This window comes from Pteronotus mesoamericanus, unplaced genomic scaffold (genome assembly GCF_021234165.1).
Source record: "Pteronotus mesoamericanus isolate MK-2021 breed Mesoamerican mustached bat unplaced genomic scaffold, CSHL_Meso_final contig_130, whole genome shotgun sequence".
Taxonomy (NCBI): domain Eukaryota; kingdom Metazoa; phylum Chordata; class Mammalia; order Chiroptera; family Mormoopidae; genus Pteronotus; species Pteronotus mesoamericanus.
Window position 1 is genome coordinate 30,568,127 of NW_026555060.1, and position 20,598 is coordinate 30,588,724.

General features: G+C 39.9%; 1 protein-coding gene across 7 annotated transcripts in view; it reads left to right on the forward strand.

Annotated features, from left to right (window-relative positions):
• The window catches only part of PRKCQ (protein kinase C theta), a 120,618-nt gene that overhangs the window by 39,387 nt on the left and 60,633 nt on the right, over positions 1-20,598 (forward strand). For 3 of the 7 annotated variants that reach the window (XM_054594000.1, XM_054593950.1, XM_054593989.1), the window contains exons 2-5: positions 12,828-13,158; positions 13,670-13,852; positions 14,028-14,154; positions 18,634-18,833. In XM_054594000.1, coding sequence (XP_054449975.1) covers positions 14,037-14,154; positions 18,634-18,833 — 318 coding nt within the window. In that variant the 5' untranslated portion in view covers positions 12,828-13,158; positions 13,670-13,852; positions 14,028-14,036. Of the gene's footprint in view, positions 1-8,974; positions 9,065-12,209; positions 12,314-12,827; positions 13,159-13,669; positions 13,853-14,027; positions 14,155-18,633; positions 18,834-20,598 lie in introns of those variants that run through there. The other 4 variants (XM_054593967.1, XM_054593959.1, XM_054593973.1 and 1 more) reach the window with 4 other exon arrangements.

A 20,598-nucleotide genomic window follows, 5' to 3' on the forward strand; every position in this document is an offset into this window, starting at 1 on the left:
TGAGTTGCTTTTCTTTTATTTTTTGCTTGTTTTTTGCTATTATAAGTAATATTTCAGTATCTATCTTATTCATATAATTTTTTCATGTTTTTGGATTATATCTGTAGAATAGATTCTCAGACATGGGATATTTGGGTAAAAGGGGCATGAATATTTTAATGGTGCTTGGTATATGTTGGTAAATTGCTTTCTATCAACACTCTGTGAGAATTCCAGCTTAATTTTGTCCATTCTGCGAATGATAGTATCATCAAAAAAAAAAAATAAGCAAAAGATGCCTTCTTTGCAATTTTGCATTTCTTTTTTTATTGTTGTTCTATTACAGTTGTCTCAATTTTCCTCCATTGCTCTCCCCTGCCTTGCCCACCCCCTGCTCCCACAGTCAGTCCCCACCCTGTTGTCCATGTCCATAGGTCATTAATACCTGTTCCTTGACTAAACCCTTCCCCTTCTTTCCTCTCTTATCCTCTCTCCCCACCCCTCTGGTCACTGTCAGTTTGTTCTTTTTTCCATGCCCCTGTCTCTGTTTTGCTCTTTTGTTTGTTTTGTTCATTAGGTTCCACTTATAGGTGAGATCATATGGTTTTTGTCTTTCACCACCTGGCTTATTTCATTCAGCATAATACTTTCCAGTTCCATCCATGCCATCAAAAAAGGTAGGGCTTCCTTCTTTCTTTCTGCTGCATAGTATTCCATTGTGTAAATGCACCGCAGTTTTTTGATGCACTCATTTGCCGATGGGCACTTAGACTGTTTCCAGCACCTGGCTATTGTAAATAATGCCGCTATGAACATTGGGGTGCATAGGTTCTTTTGAATTGATGTTCAGGATTCTTAGGGTATAATCTCAGCAGTGGAATTGCTAGGTCAAAAGGCAGTTCCATTTTTAGTTTTTTGAGAAAATTCCATACTGTTTTCCACAGTGGCTGCACCAGTCTACATTCCCACCAACAGTGGACTAGGGTTCCTTTTTCTCCTCATCGTCACCAGCACTTGTTGTTTGTTGATTTATTAATGATGGCCATTCTGACTAGTATGAGGTGGTATCTCATTGTGGTTTTAATTTGCATCTCTCTGACAGCTAGTGATGTTGAGCATCTTTTCATATGCCCATGGGCCCTCTGTATGTCCTCCATTTCTTTTAATAGTAAGACTGAACATTTATTTCACAAATTTGTTTACAAGTTGTACTTTCTCTTTTGCTCATTTATGTGTTAGAACTTAATGTCTTTTTAAATTTTTGCTAATTTATATGGGTCTTTAATAAAATTTATCTGCCGTATTTTCATCATTTCCCCAGACTATTGTATACCTTTTTAAAATGAGTCTTTAGAAACATACAGCCATTTAACATTTTTATATACCCAATTTGTGCATTTTTTTCCTAATTCATCTTAATCCTCTTTTACAGGTTTTTTCTTCTAGTTTTTACTCTAGTAGATGTTGTGAAACTGGATTTAAACTGACTTTTAAAATAAGGCTAAACAGGTTTCTGATATCATTTATGAGCAGTCTTTGTTCTCTAATATTTTATAATTTTACCCTTTTATACCTTCAACTTTTCTAGGTTAAACAATATTTCTGGATTATCTGTTTTATTTGTAGGAGCTAACTGTTCCTATGCCATTATCACGTTGTATTAATTTTTGTTGTTTTTTTTTAGCATCTAGAGAGAATCAGTTATGTGGAGTAATATTGAGTCACAGTAAAGCTTTGGTTAATAGCATGGGCTCTGGAGGCAGAAAAAAAATGGTGATGAAAGGAAACTTGACTTGGGGTGGTGAACTTACAATATGAGTATAATATACAGATGTGTTATAGAATTGTACCCCTGAAACCTGTATAATCTGATTAGCCAATATCATCCCAATAAATTCAATAATAAATAAATAAATAATAAATAAATAAAAAGACACTTATTGTAAGCATATTATATGTCACTCACTGTGCCAGTCATGGCCCCAAATGAGAAGAGAGTATGGAAAAGAGAGGGACATGTTTCCCCAAGTCACCCTATTCCCTTCTCATTGTGAGGCTAGAATTCTCTAACAGGGGACAAGTGATGACAGAAAGCAAGGAATGGATAAGGGAATTCTCCTGGCATCACCACATTTAATATATTTATTCAAAACAAGGGTTTTCAGCCTCAGCACCATGGACATACTTGTTTCAGGGAGCTGTCTTGTGCTATGTAGGTTGTTTGGCAGTATTGCTAACTTCAACCTACTGCATGCCAGTGGCACCCTCTCTGTATGCCAATTATAATTGCAAAATAGAGATAAATAAATAAAAACTCAGGTTACTGAGCCCTGCCTCTTGGTTTCTAACTCATTGGATCTGGGTGAGGCTGGAGGATTTGCCTTTCTAAAGAGTCCCCAGGTGATGCTGGTACTACTGGTCTTCCAGGAGCTGAGCTGGTAGGTTCCGACCTTGCGTGGTTGTCGTGGTCTCCATTGCAGCTGTGGCTGAGAATACAGCTATTCTCTTCTCATGCAGGAAAACTAGTGTTCCCTGAGAATCACAGTCATTTGCGGTGTTTAAATTGAGAAATAAGACTTAAAATGGGCTACGCAACCCACAATAAATCTGAACTGTCTCAGGAAGAAAAACAGAGGCTCTCATAAGCTACTTCAACCTTTTTCATCTCATGGGACACATCAACTAATTACTAAAATTCTGCAGCACACACAAAATATATTTTTTGCCAATATGACAAAAAAAATCGTATAATTTTTATTCATTCACACCAGACAGCTATTGTGTTGGCTGTTGTCATTTTTTTTATTTGACCATCTAAAGGAAAAGAAGTCAGTGCCCCTGATTAAATAGTCAGGTATTGAATGTTTTAAAAATTCTGTGTCGCACTGAGCTAGAACAACAAAACATGGTCAGTTTTATAAATTCGTTCTGAATGAACAGATTAGTAGTTAGTGGGCTAATCTTGGAACCTAAATAGTATCTAATCTCACAGTTCCCATGGATTCGAAGTTCCAGTTACAAACATACTTTAACAACCCATTCATTTTTAAGTTGGGGATATTTCCGTGTGCAAGAAGAAGTGGACACCTCACCAACACTCACATGTCTACCCTAGATTGTTGGACCCTCACTCTTCCTCTTCCTTTTCCTTCTCCTGGCCCTCATCCTTGGTCACCCTGTCCCCTCCTCTACAGGACTCTTCATGTGATGAGCAGTACCCAGACCAGCACTGGCAGCAAAAACAGAGAGGATTCTGTGTATGTTATTTTGTACAAAACTATTAGTTGGTCTATGGACTGAACATTGCTATTTCCGCTTGCTATGGTGATACTACTAAATACTGTATTTTCTTTGAAAAGTGTCACACACCCTCAGGAGGAAGTGGGGTGTGGTGTTAGAGTGGCGCCAGGAGGACAGGAGTGTTTTGTTACTGGTGTACCGAGGAGTGACAACCCACTTCGCCATTTCTTGTTTTCTCTGACTCTAACATGAAGTCCACCCATGTTAACTGGCCACATCACTTTCTTCACAGGATAAGAGGGCAAGAAAGTGGGATCCAGGCTCCCAAACCCTCCATCTCTGATCACTTCCCATTCTGAGGCCCCCACACTGATATGAAACAGGGACCATGTCGCGTTTTTGAAACCAGCACAGTGCTTTATACATAGTAAGTTTAGAAATGCTTACAGAGCAATGGCAGAAAAAAAAGAGGTGTGTGTGTGTTGCTTCATATATATAGCCAATACTTTATGTGCATTCTAGGCCATGTCATATAATCCACTAAGTTACCATCATCAGTGACTAATTTTCATCAGGGAGAATTTCTAAGGATACTTTCAGAAAGTCCTATGTGATAATAATAGCTACCTTTTCACCACTCTTGTAAGCAATTTCCCATGAATTAGTTTATTTAATCCTCATGACAATCCTATGAAATCGGTCTATTATTTTCCCCAGGTTGCAGATATGGACACACAGTCTCAAAGAGATTAGGTCCCTTGTCTAAGACTATGCAGTTGGTAAACGCTGGCTTTCATACCATAGTAGTCTCATTTACATACCTGTGAGCTTGTCCACGTGTCCTCCAAGTCCTGTGTCTCCATGCCTCTTTGCACATTGCCATGTAAAGGCCAGAGGATAATGAATCAAGTGCCCAGGTATGTCAGCTTCACCTTCTCGGTCAAGGTACCCTGTGACCAGAGTAGCCTGGGCCTGGGCTCTGATATGACATCCCTGGTTCAGGTAGTGTGCTTCTCTCTGAGCACCTAACTGGCAGGAGAAGAACTCTTCCTCTGGTGTACTGGGAAGATTACAATGCATGCTCTGTCTACTGGGTGATGATTTGATATATGTCTACATTATGGAAGAATTATGACAACCAAGCTAATTAACACATCCTTCACCTCATGTAGTTATTTTTCTTTTCCTTTTTTTTTTCCTTATGTGTGTATGGTAAAGATTCTCTTTTAAGAGTAACTTTTGCCCTGACTGATGTGGCTCAGTGGGTTGAGCATCACCCAACAAACAGAGGGGTCTCCAGTTCCATTCTTGGTCAGGGCACATTCCTGGGTTGCAGACCAGGTTCCCATTTTGGGGCATGCAAGAGGCAACCGATCGATGTTTCTCTCACTCATCAATGTTTCTCTCCCTCTCTTTCCTCCTCCCTTTTCCTCTTTCTAAAAATAAATAAATAAAAAATTTTTTAAAAAGAGTAAATTTTGGCACAATGAACAGAGCCAGAAATTAGATTTGCTTCCTATATGAGGCGGCATCTTTGAACTCAGTGATTACTATAACTATGGTTAGAAAATGGTTCCAAAGAGACTGATTTGCTCCAACCTTACATGAAGCAGTTAGTTTTATTCTAAACGCTGGCCACAGAAATCCTCTCAGATACCAATCAGCCACCAGTAATGGCATGAATGGAGAGGACACAGAGGTGAGAGAGCACACACTGATGGCACCCTGGGAAAATTACCAAGGTCAGCGGTGTTGACCTCACTTCCAAAAGAGAGCTTACGTCATTCTAAGAAACTTCAACTCTGTTTGTAGTACCCACTTTTGAACTCTTCAGGTTACAGCCATTGGGTAGAAAGACAGATCATTAAGCCACAGATACTGACAAAGAGAAACGTCAAGTTAGTACCTCGGGTAATTCAACAAGTACACGGTCAGCACGGAGGGTGCTGAGACAACCTGAGCGGAGAGCTGTAACAGGGCCTTTTTAGTTAGGAACTGGTAGAGCAGATGGAAATAATCTGACGGGAAATCTCCATGCTTTCACTTCCCCTCTGGCCTAACCTTAAAAGGCATTTTCCAACAAGAAATAATTGACTAGTCTGGGTGGGACACTTAGCAACCAAGGCTGGAATCCAGGCTCTGCCAGCCCCAGCTGTATGACCTTCAGCAAGCTGCTTACCCACTCAAGCCTCGGGTTTCTTATTGGTGGGATGGAGTTTATTTCACCTACCCAACAGGCTTGGTGAGAGGATTGAATACTGTAAGCTCTCTAAAGCTCTTTGCAAAGTTTTGTGAATTGTAGGAGACCTAATAAATAAATAACCCCTCGAGGCTATGCTTGTACTTAAAACCAGTGGAGAGACAGATCAGGAGTAAGGAAGTTGGGGAAGAAATGTTAACTTGATGAGTAATAAAGGCTAGATTGGTGGGTATGACCAAAGTGTTTAAGCAAATAGGTCGGTCGCTGTTCACAGTGTCCTAGGCAGTGCTGGACAACGGCCAGGCCTGAGGCAGATGGGCCCCACCATGCTGATGGCCTGGCAGAGAGGAGTGGAAAAACATTAACTTTGAAGTCAGCAGACCCCCCAAAACAGAGGAGGGGGCTGGGCTGGGCAGGCACAGTTTATTTTTCTAAAAGGCATCCATCAGATAAACCGCCCCTCTTACCATGGGGAACAGGAAAGAATTTCCTCACGAGGCAGTGCCTAAGTGAGGTCCTTGGAGGATGAGAAAGACTGCAGGGCGGCAGTTGTGCATCAGTGGAGATGGACAGAGCATTCCCAGCAGAAGGAATGGGACAAAAGCAGAGCCACCGAGATGGAGGGCCAGGTATGTTCAGCTAACAGAGAAGTTGAGAGAGGCTCCGACTCAGCAGCACTGTGTGGGGAGGGCAAGCTGAAGCCAACACATGGCGCCTTTTAAATTACAGGTTAAGAAGTCATGATTTAATGCAGCAAGGACTTGGGCAGTTTTCTTGAGTATTTGTATACTTTGATCAGAGCTATGTTTTAGTGGTACTATGATCATGTCACATTAAAATTAATGTCACAATATTAATAATGTCATCCCAGGTGCTTTATTTTCTATAGTTCAATAGTTGTTTCATCTCTACTGGTTTTTTAGGTCGGCTCAGGCTGCCATAACAGAATACCACAGACTAATATTAAACAACAGGTTTAAAAAACAGAAATTCATTTTCTCACTGCTCTGCAGGCTGGGAAATTTAAGATAAGGTGCACTCACAGTCGGTGTCTGATGCGAGCTCTCTTCCTGGCTTGTTTATGGCACCTTTGCACTGCCTCCCCGCATGGCAGTGGGGTGCCAGAGGGGGGTGTTGTCTGGTCTGTTCCTTTTCTTATAAGGACACCAGTCCTACTTGATTAGGACTCCACCCTCACGACCTCGACCTTAACCTTAATTACCTCCCTCAAGGCCCCCTCTCCAAATGTATTCACATGGAGTCTTAAGGCCCCAGCATGAGTTCAGGGGGACATGATTCAGTCCATCATGGTGGAGGGGCGTTAACATTTGCAGGGAGGAGGGTAATACTAGTTCTGTTAGTAAATCTCCTTTCCGTACTAGTTCTAAAAGCTGGCAGAAGGTCAGGCTTGTTTTCTTTTGTCATTACAGCACATACTAGAGGAATCATTTTAAACTGTTACCTTCAGTTCGTACTTATTTTAATTCACTTTTGAGACCATAATTATGGGCAAGAGGCTAATATTTAATCTGAGTTTTTATCACACTACTTGGTAGAAGTCTCAACAACAGGATAACATGCTTCCCGATGACACGATTGTTCACTAGTTACCATCTTTCTTCTGTGCACATTGCAATGCAAACTAATTTTTCTTATTATAGGTTATTTTCTACAGCAGTAGGGCATTTTATTCAGCAATCCACCTTACCTAAGAAACTTTTGCATCTCACAAAGAAAACCAAAAGCTATAGGTGGAGCTTAATTTGCCAAAATTTATGTGATGTTTAATTTACCAAATTTTAACTGAAATGATGCACTTGGAAACAACTGAATGCTTTTTTTTTTCTCCTTTCCAAGTTTACTCTTGATTCGTTTGTGTTCTCTCTGCTTTGTGTTAGAGGGTTTGGTGTTTCTGTGAGACTATCTCTCTGTCACCAAGATGTCCCCAGCTAACTTAGAGCAATACAAGAGCTATCCAGATTTTTTTTAAAATAAAGAAGCATGCTCATCCTTATTTCATTTGCTGCAGAGGAACAGATGCGTGGGTCTTTTCTTTAGCTGTTGAGAGTACATAGCAGCTCCATTGCTTTCTATTTCTATGGAATCTTCCCCCATCACCTTTTGTTATGTGATGGTGATCCTAAACCTCTCTGTGAAAGCGGTTGGCAGGTTTGAATTGTGGCAGATGAGTCAGTCTAGGTAAATAGGTGAGTCAGCGCCCAGGGAATCAAGAGACCAGAGTTCTCAGTTCAGTAGTTAATCTTGCATGACCTTAAACATGCCACTGAGCAATTACACTTGAACATCTACCTGAATCATAGCTACCTGCTAAAGATGGATGAGATCACACTTAAAGGTGAAAACACTGAGTACAGATTCTCTACAAATTTAAAGTACATATTGTAATGATATTTCACAGCTGGGATAGCAAAGGCACAGAAGATTGCATGGACGTACTGACAGTTCGTCATGGTAAGTGCCGGCATCGAGATGACTCTATGGGAGGGTATTATGTGCCATAGGAGAGATACATGAGGGGTTTACAGGAGCTCAGTGGCAGAGCACAGAGGGTGGTCCCATCATTCAAGCAGGTATGCTTTGTTCTCTTCCTGCCCTTTTTTGGTACAACCAGTAAAGTCAATAAAGCCCATTACAAAATATGTCAGAGTTGCAATAATAATAATAACTACTGTTTTTTTGAGAGTTTACAATGTGCCATTCTCAGTCTAAGCACCTCCATGTATTTATGCATTTCATCCTCATAGTCCTTTGAGACGAGTAATAGTATTATCACCATTTCCCAAATGAGAAAACAGGCTTAGAGCGGTTAAATAACTGTTTCTGCTAAGCTAGGAATGGCATCGATTCGCTGCCTGTAACAATGCATGGACTCTTCCTTTGTATTGACATCCTGTGTAACTATCTGCCACCTAACCGGACCATAGTGTTTCCTTGCAGGTAGAAGAACTGCATAAAGATTAAAATATTATATAAAACGTTGCTTTTGAAAACTAAGTTCCTTAACAAAAATGCATTGAGCATAGGCTACATATCAGACAGAGGGATCAGCCCTGCAGGTGTCACACATGATGAAGACATGGTCCCTGCTCTTAGAGATCACAGTCTTTCATGGGGGGACCAACATGACCCAAGAAATATAACAAAGTGTTATAGGGAAATGTGGCCATGTGAATACCCCGCCCCACAATGCTGAAGGAAATGTCCAAAGAAATCTGATAACAGAGAAACCCTTTATCACAACTGGGGTCTAGGGAAGTAAGGCACACTCGTGCACTCTGTGGGGAGGCCGTTTGCTAGATGGAATGCAGATAAAACTAGAGAGACTTCTGTAGTTGGAGTCACAGCTCTCTTCTAAGTACATGTGATACCCGAGGATTAAATAGGAGAAATCCTGGCGGGGCTCTGCTGTATCCTCCAAGTTGGGACTGAGCAGAGACAAAGAGAGAAAATGGGAGTGACAGGATTTATCATACTCAGACTTTTGAAATGCAGAGGTGAGGTAAATAAATTTGACAGACGCTGTCTCTCAGTGTACCCAGGGACCATGATGTCCAGGTAAATCCCACCAAGATGTGTTGGAGGGACAATGATGGAGGCAGAAGGAAGAAAGACTTCAAAGAGGAGGTAGGAATGGAGGAGGAACTTGAAAGGGGAGGAAGTGGTAGCGGGGTGGATGGAGGATGGAGTGAAATAGGAGGGCATTCCAGGGAGAGGGAGCAGCATTACATGACTAAAAGCCTAGAGCTATGACACAGCATGGCAGTCGGAGAAACGGCAGTAGTTCTGCCCAGTCCTGAGAAAGGTCATTTGAGCTGCAGCATGGAGCTCTGACTGGCAATGAGAGGTGCCTGGACTGCATAGAGAGACCCAGGATAAGCTGCTGCAATGAGCCAAACTGGGGAGGATGAAGAATGGAGCTAAAGCAACAGTGAGGCAGGGGAAGGAGGTGGGAAAGGAGAAAGCTCTTCACTTGTGGTACAGGAGGGAAAGGGTGACATTTGAACAGAGTGCTAAGCTGAAGGTCTTGGTACTAGTCACTGAGCTGGGAAAATAAAGGGCAGATTTGAAGTGGGGGAGGGGGGTGGGAAACAATGTGTTTCCTTGGGAGTGTCCCCAAGAGCTGTCCAGGAGAGACCTGAATGCGTTGTTTAACTGCTCAGATGAGAGGTCTGCAGAGGGACCCAGCCCCTGGGCTCAGGTACAGCCTGGCCAGTCAGTCTAACACCCTTGCTGTTAGTTGTAAAGGGTGCAACCACCCTGAATGGCAAGTAAACAGGTGATTTATGAAATTTATACTCACAGAAAAACTAGAGGAGGAGAGCCTGATAGCTCCTATTCCCCTGCATGTATTTTTGTACACAAACAATTCTCCTTTCTATTTTAGCACCTGGGGAAATCCCCTTCCTCTCTTACCATCAGTTCTCAGCACAAGAAGCCAGCTCACAAAAGCTTTCATGTTAGTTTCTTCCTTTTGGGTTTATTGCACATCTTCATGGCTCTTCAGCTACACACACACACACACACACACACACACACACACACACACACAGTGTGTGAATGTGTGCATGCACTCAAAAGGATGGTGGAAATTTACACTCCAAACCCTGCTGTATAAAACTGTATGATTCATGTTGTCTTTGCCAGTGTTAGGTAAGAGCATTTCCAAAATACTGTCTAATTAATAGGTAAAGAATATTATTGTTTTTGTCCTGACCAGATGGCTCAGTTGGCTGGAGCATTGTCCCATGCACTGAGGGGTTGTGGGCTCAATCCCTGGTCAGGGCACATACCTAGATTGTGGGTTCAATCCCTTGTTGGGGCATGTACAGGAGGCAACTGATTCATGTTTCTCTCTCACAACTATGTCTCTGTCTCTCTGTCTCTCTCTCTCTCTCTCTCTCTCTCTCCCTCTCTTTCTTATCAATACACATACCCTCAGTTAAGGATTTTTTAAATTATTACTGTTTTTTATATTTTAAATATTTTAATTCTTTTCATTATTATAGTTTAAATTAAACATTGAATACTAATATATATTTAAAGAAATGCATTACCAGATTCTAATGTTATTTTATTCTCAGCTATTTGCACTGAAATGCAAATTTTCAAAAGAGCTTACATACTGCAGAGTAATAGTTGGTTTTTTTTTTCATCTTTAAGGCTCTATTTCACTTTAGTAAATTGAGGAAGCTACTTTTGATTACTTCAGGATTTGAAATTAATATTTTATTATGTGAATTTGCAGTTTCCTAATGTATATTCTTTGTATTTTTCCATATAATCTCTGGATTTATAATCCATGCTTTGAAATGCCAAAAGCATATTTTTTATTTGGCTTTTAAATTGCATCATGGCAAAACTGACTTTTGTTTTTTGGTGTATAATTCTGTGGACTTAAGTTTAGACTTTTGTGAATACTACCACCATCAGACTACAGAACAGTTTGATCTTCCTAGAAACTTGCTCATGCTATCCCTTTAGAGCCATACCCAGCCCCCTACCCAAATGACTGATAACCACTGATATTTTTTCTCCATATCGTTTTGCCTTTTCAAGAACAATATATAAATGCAATTATATAGTATCTTGTTTTATTTTTCATTTCTTAAATTGCTCACAAGGCTGAATGCTTTTCCATACAATTAGTTGCGACTATGTTTTCTGTATTTTGTACAGTTTGTGTTATTACCACTTACTCATTTGGGTCATAGGTAGCATTTATACAAATTTGCATGTGCTTATTATGTTATAATGATGCTAACTCATTGTCTGTTGTACTTATGATCGATATTGCTCCTTTGAGGTCTTTGGCTTTATGTTTTATTATTTTCTTTAAATGTATAAGACCTTACAAAAAATACTATCATTCAATCTAGTAACAATCCAATACTCTAGTGATTTAGTCTGATGTAATATTCCTCATTTTTTTAAGTTGTAAAAAATGCTTATCACAGCATATTTCTAGTATGGAAAAGTTAGAAATAGTCTAAATGTGCTGTCCCTCAATGCAAAAATTAAAAGGATGCTAACAAAAATAATGTAGTAACACAGAGAATTTTTATGGCAAAATGTTAAATTAAAAAGCCAAATATAATGCCATACATACAAATAAGCAGGCAAAATAAAAAACACAAAACCTGTTAATTTTAAAAGACCATAAAAATACCTCAAAACAGTAAGAGCAGTTTACTTTTATTGGTGGAACTGTGAGGAGATGTTCCAATTTTGTGTGTTTTCTTAATTTTTCATAAGGATCCCTTTATTGTTACAGGCAAGGAAAAATTTCTAAGTAGCTCAAAAATAAAATGCTACCTTTGGCCTTAAAAAGCACACCCCTGAGCTTGAGGCTTTATTAAACAATGTGTGAAGTTAAGAACACAAATGTCAATTCTGTCTTGTAGATGTCAAAATGTCAGATCTTGTCACTGGGACTAGACCTTTAGAAAGAGGCAGTGGCCTGGCTTTCAAACAAGGGCACACATTAGGTAAACTGTCAAATGCTCATGGGTCAGTGGGCAGGGCAAGTGAATCTGGTAAAATGGCAAATGAGTGTGGAATCTGATGAAATAGGGGGTCAGTTGATGTCTACGAAGCCCTTCGGGAGGGTTTCACTGCACCTTTCTTCCATACATAGATACCCTGGTTACCCTGGAGGTTTCTGTCTATTCCCAGACAGATTTTCCCAGGTGCATGTTGAGCCGCTGTCACCTAATTCTGAACCCAGTCTGGAAATAGCAGAATGACACATCATTCACTAAGGGTCAGAATGCTTGCAACTCAGGCTTCGTGAGTTAATGATCCCTCCAGACTCAAGTAAGGATTACTTATTTATCTTTACTTGTATTGAGGAAATCTTCAAAGAGTTCATACATGGTAAATATTTTCTAATGAGGACAGTTTCTAGTAATTTTTCCTGCTTTTTGACAAGTATAGATTTGTCCAAAAAAACTATATGGCCCAGGAAAGGGGGGTTTCTAAGAAGTTTTCTCCAGAGAACTCTCAGTTATTAGCCCAGCTCCTGCCCAAGAATTCTAAACTCACAGGGTGAATGGGGCCCCTAAAGACAAGTCTGGAAGTCATCCTGCTGGCCAGATGGCTCGGGTGGTTGGAGCATCATCCCATACACCAAAAGGTTACAGGTTAAATTCCAGGCCAGGGCACATACTTAGGTTGCAGGTTCGGACCCTGGTCCAGGTACATACAGGAGCCAACCGATCAATGTTTCTCTCTCACACAGATGTCTTTCTCTCCCTCCTCTCTCTCTCTCTCCCTCTTTCCTCTCTCTCTAAAATCAATGAATGAATCCTCAAGTATGAAAAAAAATCTAGAAAAAAAATACATGAAATTAACAGCAGTTGTCAAGAGCCCTTTATTTTTCTCTCCCTAGGTTCAGAAAATCCAGAAGATCCAAAGACGGCCAGCATTCCAGAGGCTGAAGAACTTTTATGATTCTGCCAGATTCAGGATTCTGGACCCAAGGTTCCCAGTGACGCCATTCATTCTCACATCTGGATTCCTATTACTCTGAGTAGTTTTCTTCCTTTATAAAAGGTAGAAAAGACAGCTCAGGCTTTTTTTCTTGTTAACTTTGACTTACTTAAGAAAGTTCGGAAAAATTCAGGAGGAGAAAACAATTCAAGAAGCCAGAAGAAGCAAAGAAGTAACTTTTTCACTGAATACCTGATGATAGTTTCAAAGTAATGGAACCTCATGGAAAAGTAGGTTAAAAAAAAGAAAATAAAAGGATATTTAGTTGAGAGAAGTGTGGCCAGAGCAAGCAAGGAAAGGAACACAGCCCATGAAGATTCAGACTAAAATCCTATAATGTGTAGCAAAGACTATGATTGTCACCTATATCTCTGGGCAAGCATAATTATTAGTTAATTGGCTTTTGTGAAGTACTTTGTGTAGCCTTACACAATAAAGCATTATTTTATGGTGGTCAGTAATTTGGGATTTTTTTAAGTAGTTCATGATATTCAAAGGCTTATTTCATATATGTGTGTGTGTGTGTGTGTGTGTGTATGTTCATGTTCACACATATATTTGACTGTGAAGAAAGCAACCTTTTTGAAATGTCTGAAGTAAATAGGGATCAGCTGCTAAATGCCCACAGCCAATTCTACCAGACACATAAATAGCCCATGTAAGAATTTTGTGGTGTCATATTTAACTGGTGTGACTAAAATAGGCTCACTCTTTATAAACTCATTTTCTTATTATTGTTAGTTGTTTCCTGGTACCTACTTGAATAATAGAAGAAATAAAACATTGGGAAATGTTTGCCTCTCTCTGCAACTATTAAATGTAACTACATTCAGTTAAGAGTGGAATTACAATTCTAACTGAAGAGGGGAATAACGCAGACTTCCAGAAAGCTTCCTTCCTCGGCAAGTCCATCCGTGATTTGGGGTGAGCCCAATGATGTTCTGTGCACAAGGGGAAGTGAAAGCATTTGTTTGAATAGATAGTTAAACCATTTGAAGCTGTGTCTGTTGGCAATAACACACTGGTTAAGTGGATATGGGACACCAAAAACAATATATTTGATAGCCCCTCAAACATTTGTCTTTTGTCACTTTTGCAGGGAGCCACCATGTCACCATTTCTTCGAATTGGTTTGTCCAACTTTGACTGTGGGTCCTGCCAGCCCTGTCAAGGAGAGGCTGTTAACCCTTACTGCGCTGTGCTTGTCAAAGAATATGTTGAATCAGGTAAGCTTGAATGGGTCTCCCAGGAGGGGCCGGTGGAGGAAGATCCTGCTATGAACTTCAAAGCAAGGACTCTCGGGAGTCTTCAAGGTCTTGTGGTCTAACCTAATTTTACAGTCTAGTAAACTGATGTCCAGGGAAGCCAAGACTTCCTCAAGAGTATACGGGCTGAGTGATCACCTCTGAACTAGACTCAGGTCTCCTGCCTTGTGTTCGAGTTCACTGCACCATTTTTCCACAAAAACAAAGAGATCAAACAAAAGAATGGAGAAATGGATTTGAGGACACTATGTGATGAGTTAGCAGGGAAAAAAATCTAGTGAGCTAAAGTAGAACGTGGGACCTATATTGTTAAGCCTGGTTGCTCTCAGTGATCATAGATTAAGTTCTGCATAGTCTCAAAATTAGCTCTGAATATGGATCACTGTTCTTTTGGCTAAGCTTTGATGAATGATACAAAGAATATATAATTAGCCATTAGAATCCAAATTTTAGAAAACTTACTTTCGTGTTTACTAAGTCCCTGGATCAGTAAAGTAATAGTCAATGCTTTGTCCAAGTTAAATGCATATAGGCAGTTCACGGTGAGGAAGTGTGACAGTCTTCCGAAATTCCCTTTGTGGGTTTAGATTATTCCATTGAAATAATCTTATTCTGTGTGGAATCTCCCCATGGTCACTTCAGCTGGCTTCCATTCTCCTTCCACTGCCTCCAGGTTTTCTCAGCCCTCCTACCTTCCCTGTTTCCCTCCACACACTTCTTGTTTCAGCAGACACATTGTAGAGCAGTATGATTGCCTTGTGCAGATTTGCAGTGACAAAAGGAGGAATTTACATAAAAAGTATTTATGGGGCCTCTACTGTGCACTGGGACTGAAAAAGTGCCTTTCCTTTAGCAGAGGATGACAGACAGTAAACAAAAAATATAATAAGATAAGTAATGTGAAGTGAAGAAAAACAAAGGAGAGGAGAGGGGAGAGAGCGTTGGGGACAGAGAGATATGCTATTTTATACAGGGAAGAAAGGCCTCTAAGGGGATGACATTTACAGATGCCAGGGGAAGCTGATTTCGCAGGTGAGAACCTCTAGCTGGACGTTGCCGGCTCAGGATCCCGGACTTCCTAGTACTCCTGTCTTAGCTCTTCCTTCCCTGGGAAGACTTGGCATCCTGGTTGACTTTGTCCTTTCTGCCACTGTGACTGTCAAAGCTGGGACAGTCTGAATCATCCTGATTTCCCTTCTCACCAGATTTCTCTCCTGTTAAGTTAAAGTGAGAATGGCGCTTGCTCCTAATCTAAAATCTTTCAAATGTCACAGAAATCTTTGAAGTGTAAAATGTCTGAGTTTTTCAAAGCCGCTTTGGACTTAGTGAGTCTCCTGGATCCCACTTCTCTTTACAACCACAGGTCCCCCTGACATTTGCCTCCAGAGAGCTTTTTTTTCATGTCTTCTTCTGGCCTTTGAACTTGGTCTAATCAGCCATGTGGATCAAGACCTTGTCAGAAAAGACAACAGCTTTGTTTTTCCAAAAGGTTAGCCTGAGGAGTGTGGAGGTTTTTGTTTTTGATTTTGCTTTGGTTTTGTTCTGAAAAGAAATCCCTCTGAACATTATCATTCAAGTATTGCTTCTATAGAATTTAAACACACTTCAGCCACCGGGGATGTGAGGCTTCCTTTTCCATGATGAGTCAACAGAACAGAAAGGGACAGATGGGACCGGTGATATGGGTCTGGGAGTCTTTGAAAAAATGATGAAACTTACTGTAAATAGACAGGATCCTGGGTTCTGTCCTCTTTTGAGGTGATTACAAACCTAGTGAACAAAAGTATGACAAACACCTTGCCAGGTGTGGAAGAAGGTTATGGTAGAAAAGAATTATGAGAAGGAGGGGCTTCAGGTTCATGGAAGTAAAATGTTACTGTGATTGTTAATATTGCCATTGTTTGCTTTTAAGTCTCATCTCCATTTCAATTTCTTTTAAACAAGCATAAAAATCTTTCCCTTCCTAGACTACTCTTATCATCATTATCAGTTTGTATCTCTAATAGCCAGGTTCATCTAAAATTTAGAGTTTCAGTTTATCCAAATCTTTGTATTCCTCCCAAATAATCACTTAGCAAATGCGAAATTCCTCTTCCTTTTTAGCATTGTGCATTGGAGAGAGAGGGCCATCAGGAGTCAGAACTGCTTTGTTTCCAAGCTTTAAATGGATTTTACCTTTTGTTTGGTCAACATCTCTGAATTGCTAAATCTGCCACTTCATGTGCTTATTATCACAAGGAACAGACACTCAAATACAGCTGCAGTTTTCTGCTTCTGAAATGATTAAAGAACAGTTACTACAGAAATTCAGTCTGGATGAAATCTATGACAACATTACCTAAACTCCCACTAGTAAAGTCTCCCAATCACCTGGAGGCTCTGAGCGGGCTTCCCTTAAACTTACTCATCCTGACCATGGTCCTTGTAAGGACCATGTCCAAGACTACCCCTTGCCCGCCTTTCCTCACTGCAGGTCTGTAGCCTACTCTGCTGACTCACTCCACGGAGGAAGCCACCACCTCTGTGAGTTACCTGTCAGTTTTTGCTTAGGGTGCATGCCTCATAGTTCAGGTAAAATGTATCCTCCTTTGGGAACTGAAGAAATAATGGCTCATGATGTTTTAAAGGTTTTGCCTCTTGTCATAAAGAATGGGGTTTAAGTTAATCTGCCCACCAAATATACTAGGCTTAGTCCCTGAGTTCTTTTTATTTGCTTAGGTGTCCACACTCAAAGTGAATCAACTAACTGTTGAATAGGAAGAGCACATCAGCAGTCCCAGGGATTGCCAGGTTTTTGTTGCCTAAATTATCCAGATTGACTTTTATTTTTTTTATTAATTAATTTATTTTTTCAAATACATTCATCTCTGCCTTCCCCCCACCACTTTCCCTTGCCACCTCCCTCCTTCCTTCCCTCCCTCTACTCTTCCCCTTTGGTTTTGTCCGTGAGTCCTTGCTATATGTTCCTTGACTTTCCCCGTCCCTTCCTTTTCCCTGCTCCCCCCTTCCCTCTTGTCTCTGTTGGTTTCTTTTCCTTTCAGTGTTGCTGGTCTTATTTTCCTTGAATCTTTGTATTGTTGGTTAGGTTCCACTTATAAGTGAGAGCATATGGTATTTGTCTTTTTCCCCCTGGCTTATTTCGCTTAGCATAATGCTCTCTAGTTCCATCCATGCTGTCACGAAGTTTAGTAGTTCTTTTTTCCTTTCTGCTGCGTAGTATTCCATTGTGTAAATGTACCATCGTTTTTTGATCCAGTCATCTACTGATGGGCATTTAGGTTGCTTCCAACACTTGGCTATTGTAAATTGTGCTGCTATGAACATTGGGGTGCACAGGTTCTTTTGAATTGGCGTTTTGGGGTTCTTAGGGTATAGTCCCAGCAGGGGAATCACTGGATCAAAAGGCAGTTCCATTTTCAGTTTTTGAGGAAGTTCCACACTTCTTTCCACAATGGCTGCACCAGTCTGCATTCCCACAAACAGTGTACTAGTGTTCCCTTTTCTCCACAGCCTCGCCAGCACCTGTTGTTTGTTGATCTGTTTATGATGGCCATTCTGACCAGTGTGAGGTGGTACCTCATGGTGGTTTTGATCTGCATTTCTCTGATGGCTAGTGATGCCGAGCATCCTTTCAAATGCCTCTGGGCCCTCTGTATCTCCTCCTTAGAAAAGCGTCTGCCCAGGTCCTTTGCCCATTTTTTGATTGGGTCGTTTGTCTTCTTGGAGTGGAGTCGAGTGAGTTCTTTACATATCTTGGAGATCAAACCTCTATCTGATGTATCATTAGCAAATATATTTTCCCATAGAGTTGGCTCCCTTTTCATTTTGCTGATGTTTTCTTTAGCCGTGCAGAAGCTTCTTATTTTGATGAGGTCCCACTTGTTTATTCTTTCCTTTATGTCCCTTGCTTTAGGAGACATATCGGTGAAAAAATTGCTGCGTGGGATATCTGAGAGTTTCCTGCCAATGTTCTCCTCTAGGACTTTTATGGTGTTGCGACTTATATTTAAGTCTTTTATCCATCTTGAGTTTATTTTTGTGTATGGTGTCAGCTGATGATCCAATTTCAATTTTTTGCATGTAGCTGTCTAGCTCTCCCAACACCATTTGTTGAAGAGGCTATTATTGCTCCATTTTATGCTTCTGCCCCCTTTGTCAAATATTAGATGCCCATATAGATCTGGGCTTATTTCTGGACTTTCTATTCTGTTCCACTGGTCTCAGATTGACTTTTACATTTAAATACATTACTTTGCATGTAGAACTTAAAACTATCTCATTCTGTCCTATATTGTCTCTAATCGTTCTACATATTAATTTTGTCTTCCCAACAGAACTATATATCCTAGAGATCAGGAATGAGTACGACTGCTGAGTTGAATTGAATTTTTTCCCAGAGGTGGCTAAAGGAATAATGAGACCATATCTTTCTGTTCCTAGAGAATGGGCAGATGTACATCCAGAAAAAGCCAACCATGTACCCACCCTGGGACAGCACTTTTGATGCCCATATCAACAAGGGAAGAGTAATGCAGATTATTGTCAAGGGCAAAAATGTGGACCTCATATCTGAAACTACTGTTGAGCTCTATTCCCTGGCCGAGAGATGCAGAAAGAACAATGGGAAGACAGAAATATGGGTAAATATCTGAGCCATGAGTTCTATTTAAAGTGTAAGTACCATTAAGCGATAAGTACTGAACTAGCCAAAGACTAGCTCAAAATTTCAATGTCATCCTAAAATAATGATACTCCAGCCTTGGGTAAACAGACTCCCTGCCACTTACTCATTGGTGACTTAATAATGACAATGATTATTCACTGTGGACTGTAGAACATATTTACATATTCAAATCTCTTTGATTCCTGTATAAGGTGAAGAAGGTCTCATGCTATGGACAACTATTATGGATTTATAACTAAAAGTAAGCTCAGAAATATCACAAATGCCCCCCTAACTTGAGAACATAACTGTTGTCTCTTTATCAAGATAGCACATAGATATCTTGATGTCTTGTAACATAGATAAGATGACAGAGGTGAGAGGATGGAGCAAAGATCTATTTAATGTTTGGTCTTCTCCATACCGTGCCAATCCCTATAAACTGTTTTAGTTAAAGGTTTTCACTTAGCTTACTTTGTACTAAAAAGTTACATCGTACACAATCCATGTTACTACAGCAAGTTTTTGAAAACAGGTTTTAGAGGTTTGGGTAGCAAATGTATAAAAATGTTAATGGGAAGAATAAAATATGAAAGCATAAACATTCTAATGAAAATTTCTGGAGCCTACAAAGTGAAAGTATTTATATACCAGTAAAAACTGCTTTTAAATAATCTTAAACCCAGAAAATGTTTTCAAATGTTCCTATCATTTACACAAAATGAGAGTATCTTACTTCTCTGCTTCTTATTTCTTATAACTCAGATTTTTAATAAGTCCACCCGAAAGATTTTCAGGTCATGATTTTCAAAATGGGAATGATATAAGCCTAAAAGGTAAATTTGGTGTCAGTTTTGTATTTTTGACCTCAAAATAATTCAGTACTTTTTAGAAAAGTGTATATTTATGTATATATAGTTTATATCTTTGCTTGTGTCGCTAAAGTAATCTTTAAAGATAAGCACATAACAAGATTTTTAATAATAAAATTTAAAAAACAAAATGGTTCCCATGCTTAAATGTGTTCAGATAAGAATCATGGAAACCAAACTCTTCCTGGGTAGCTAGTTAGGCAAGTAGGCAGAGGTGAACTAACTGGAAAATAATGACACAGGTGTGTAATGTGGTGTTAAAGGATTTACACAGACCAGGTGAGGGAGTGAGGCTGTAGCTGGGCCTGAAGCAGGGCAGCATTAGGCAGAAATTAACTAGAAAACATCTTCCCCAATTTTCACCCCTTTCCATTTACTTTCTGCCTCATTGAAAAAAAAAAGTCAGCAATCCCTAATTTTTAAAAGTAGTACATTATTTGATTTCCTTCTCAAATAATGAAAGGATGACTAATTTTTTAATTCTTTTCTTAAGCTTCACTGATAACAGGTTGCTTTTCTATTTATATCTCAAAGTTGCATTTAATTTCTTGCCTATTTTGACTTATTCTTATCAGACTTTTCACGGGGTTTTTTTTGCAATCGACGATTATTTAGACATAACCCTTGGTGGCCTTCAGATCCTTATTTAACTAGCAACCTTTTTATATTTTCCAGCTTTTTTTAAAGGCTATTTCCTACTTGACTTTTATTTATAGTGTTTAAGGGGTAACAGGTTGTTTTGGACTTATAATTTCCCATGCTTCTACTGAAATGTGCTTTCTTAAAATTCATTTCTTTATTTAAAAGAGAGTATTTTCTCAAATCCGCCTTTCACCTCCACAGACACCATTGTGCAACTTCTCACCCCCA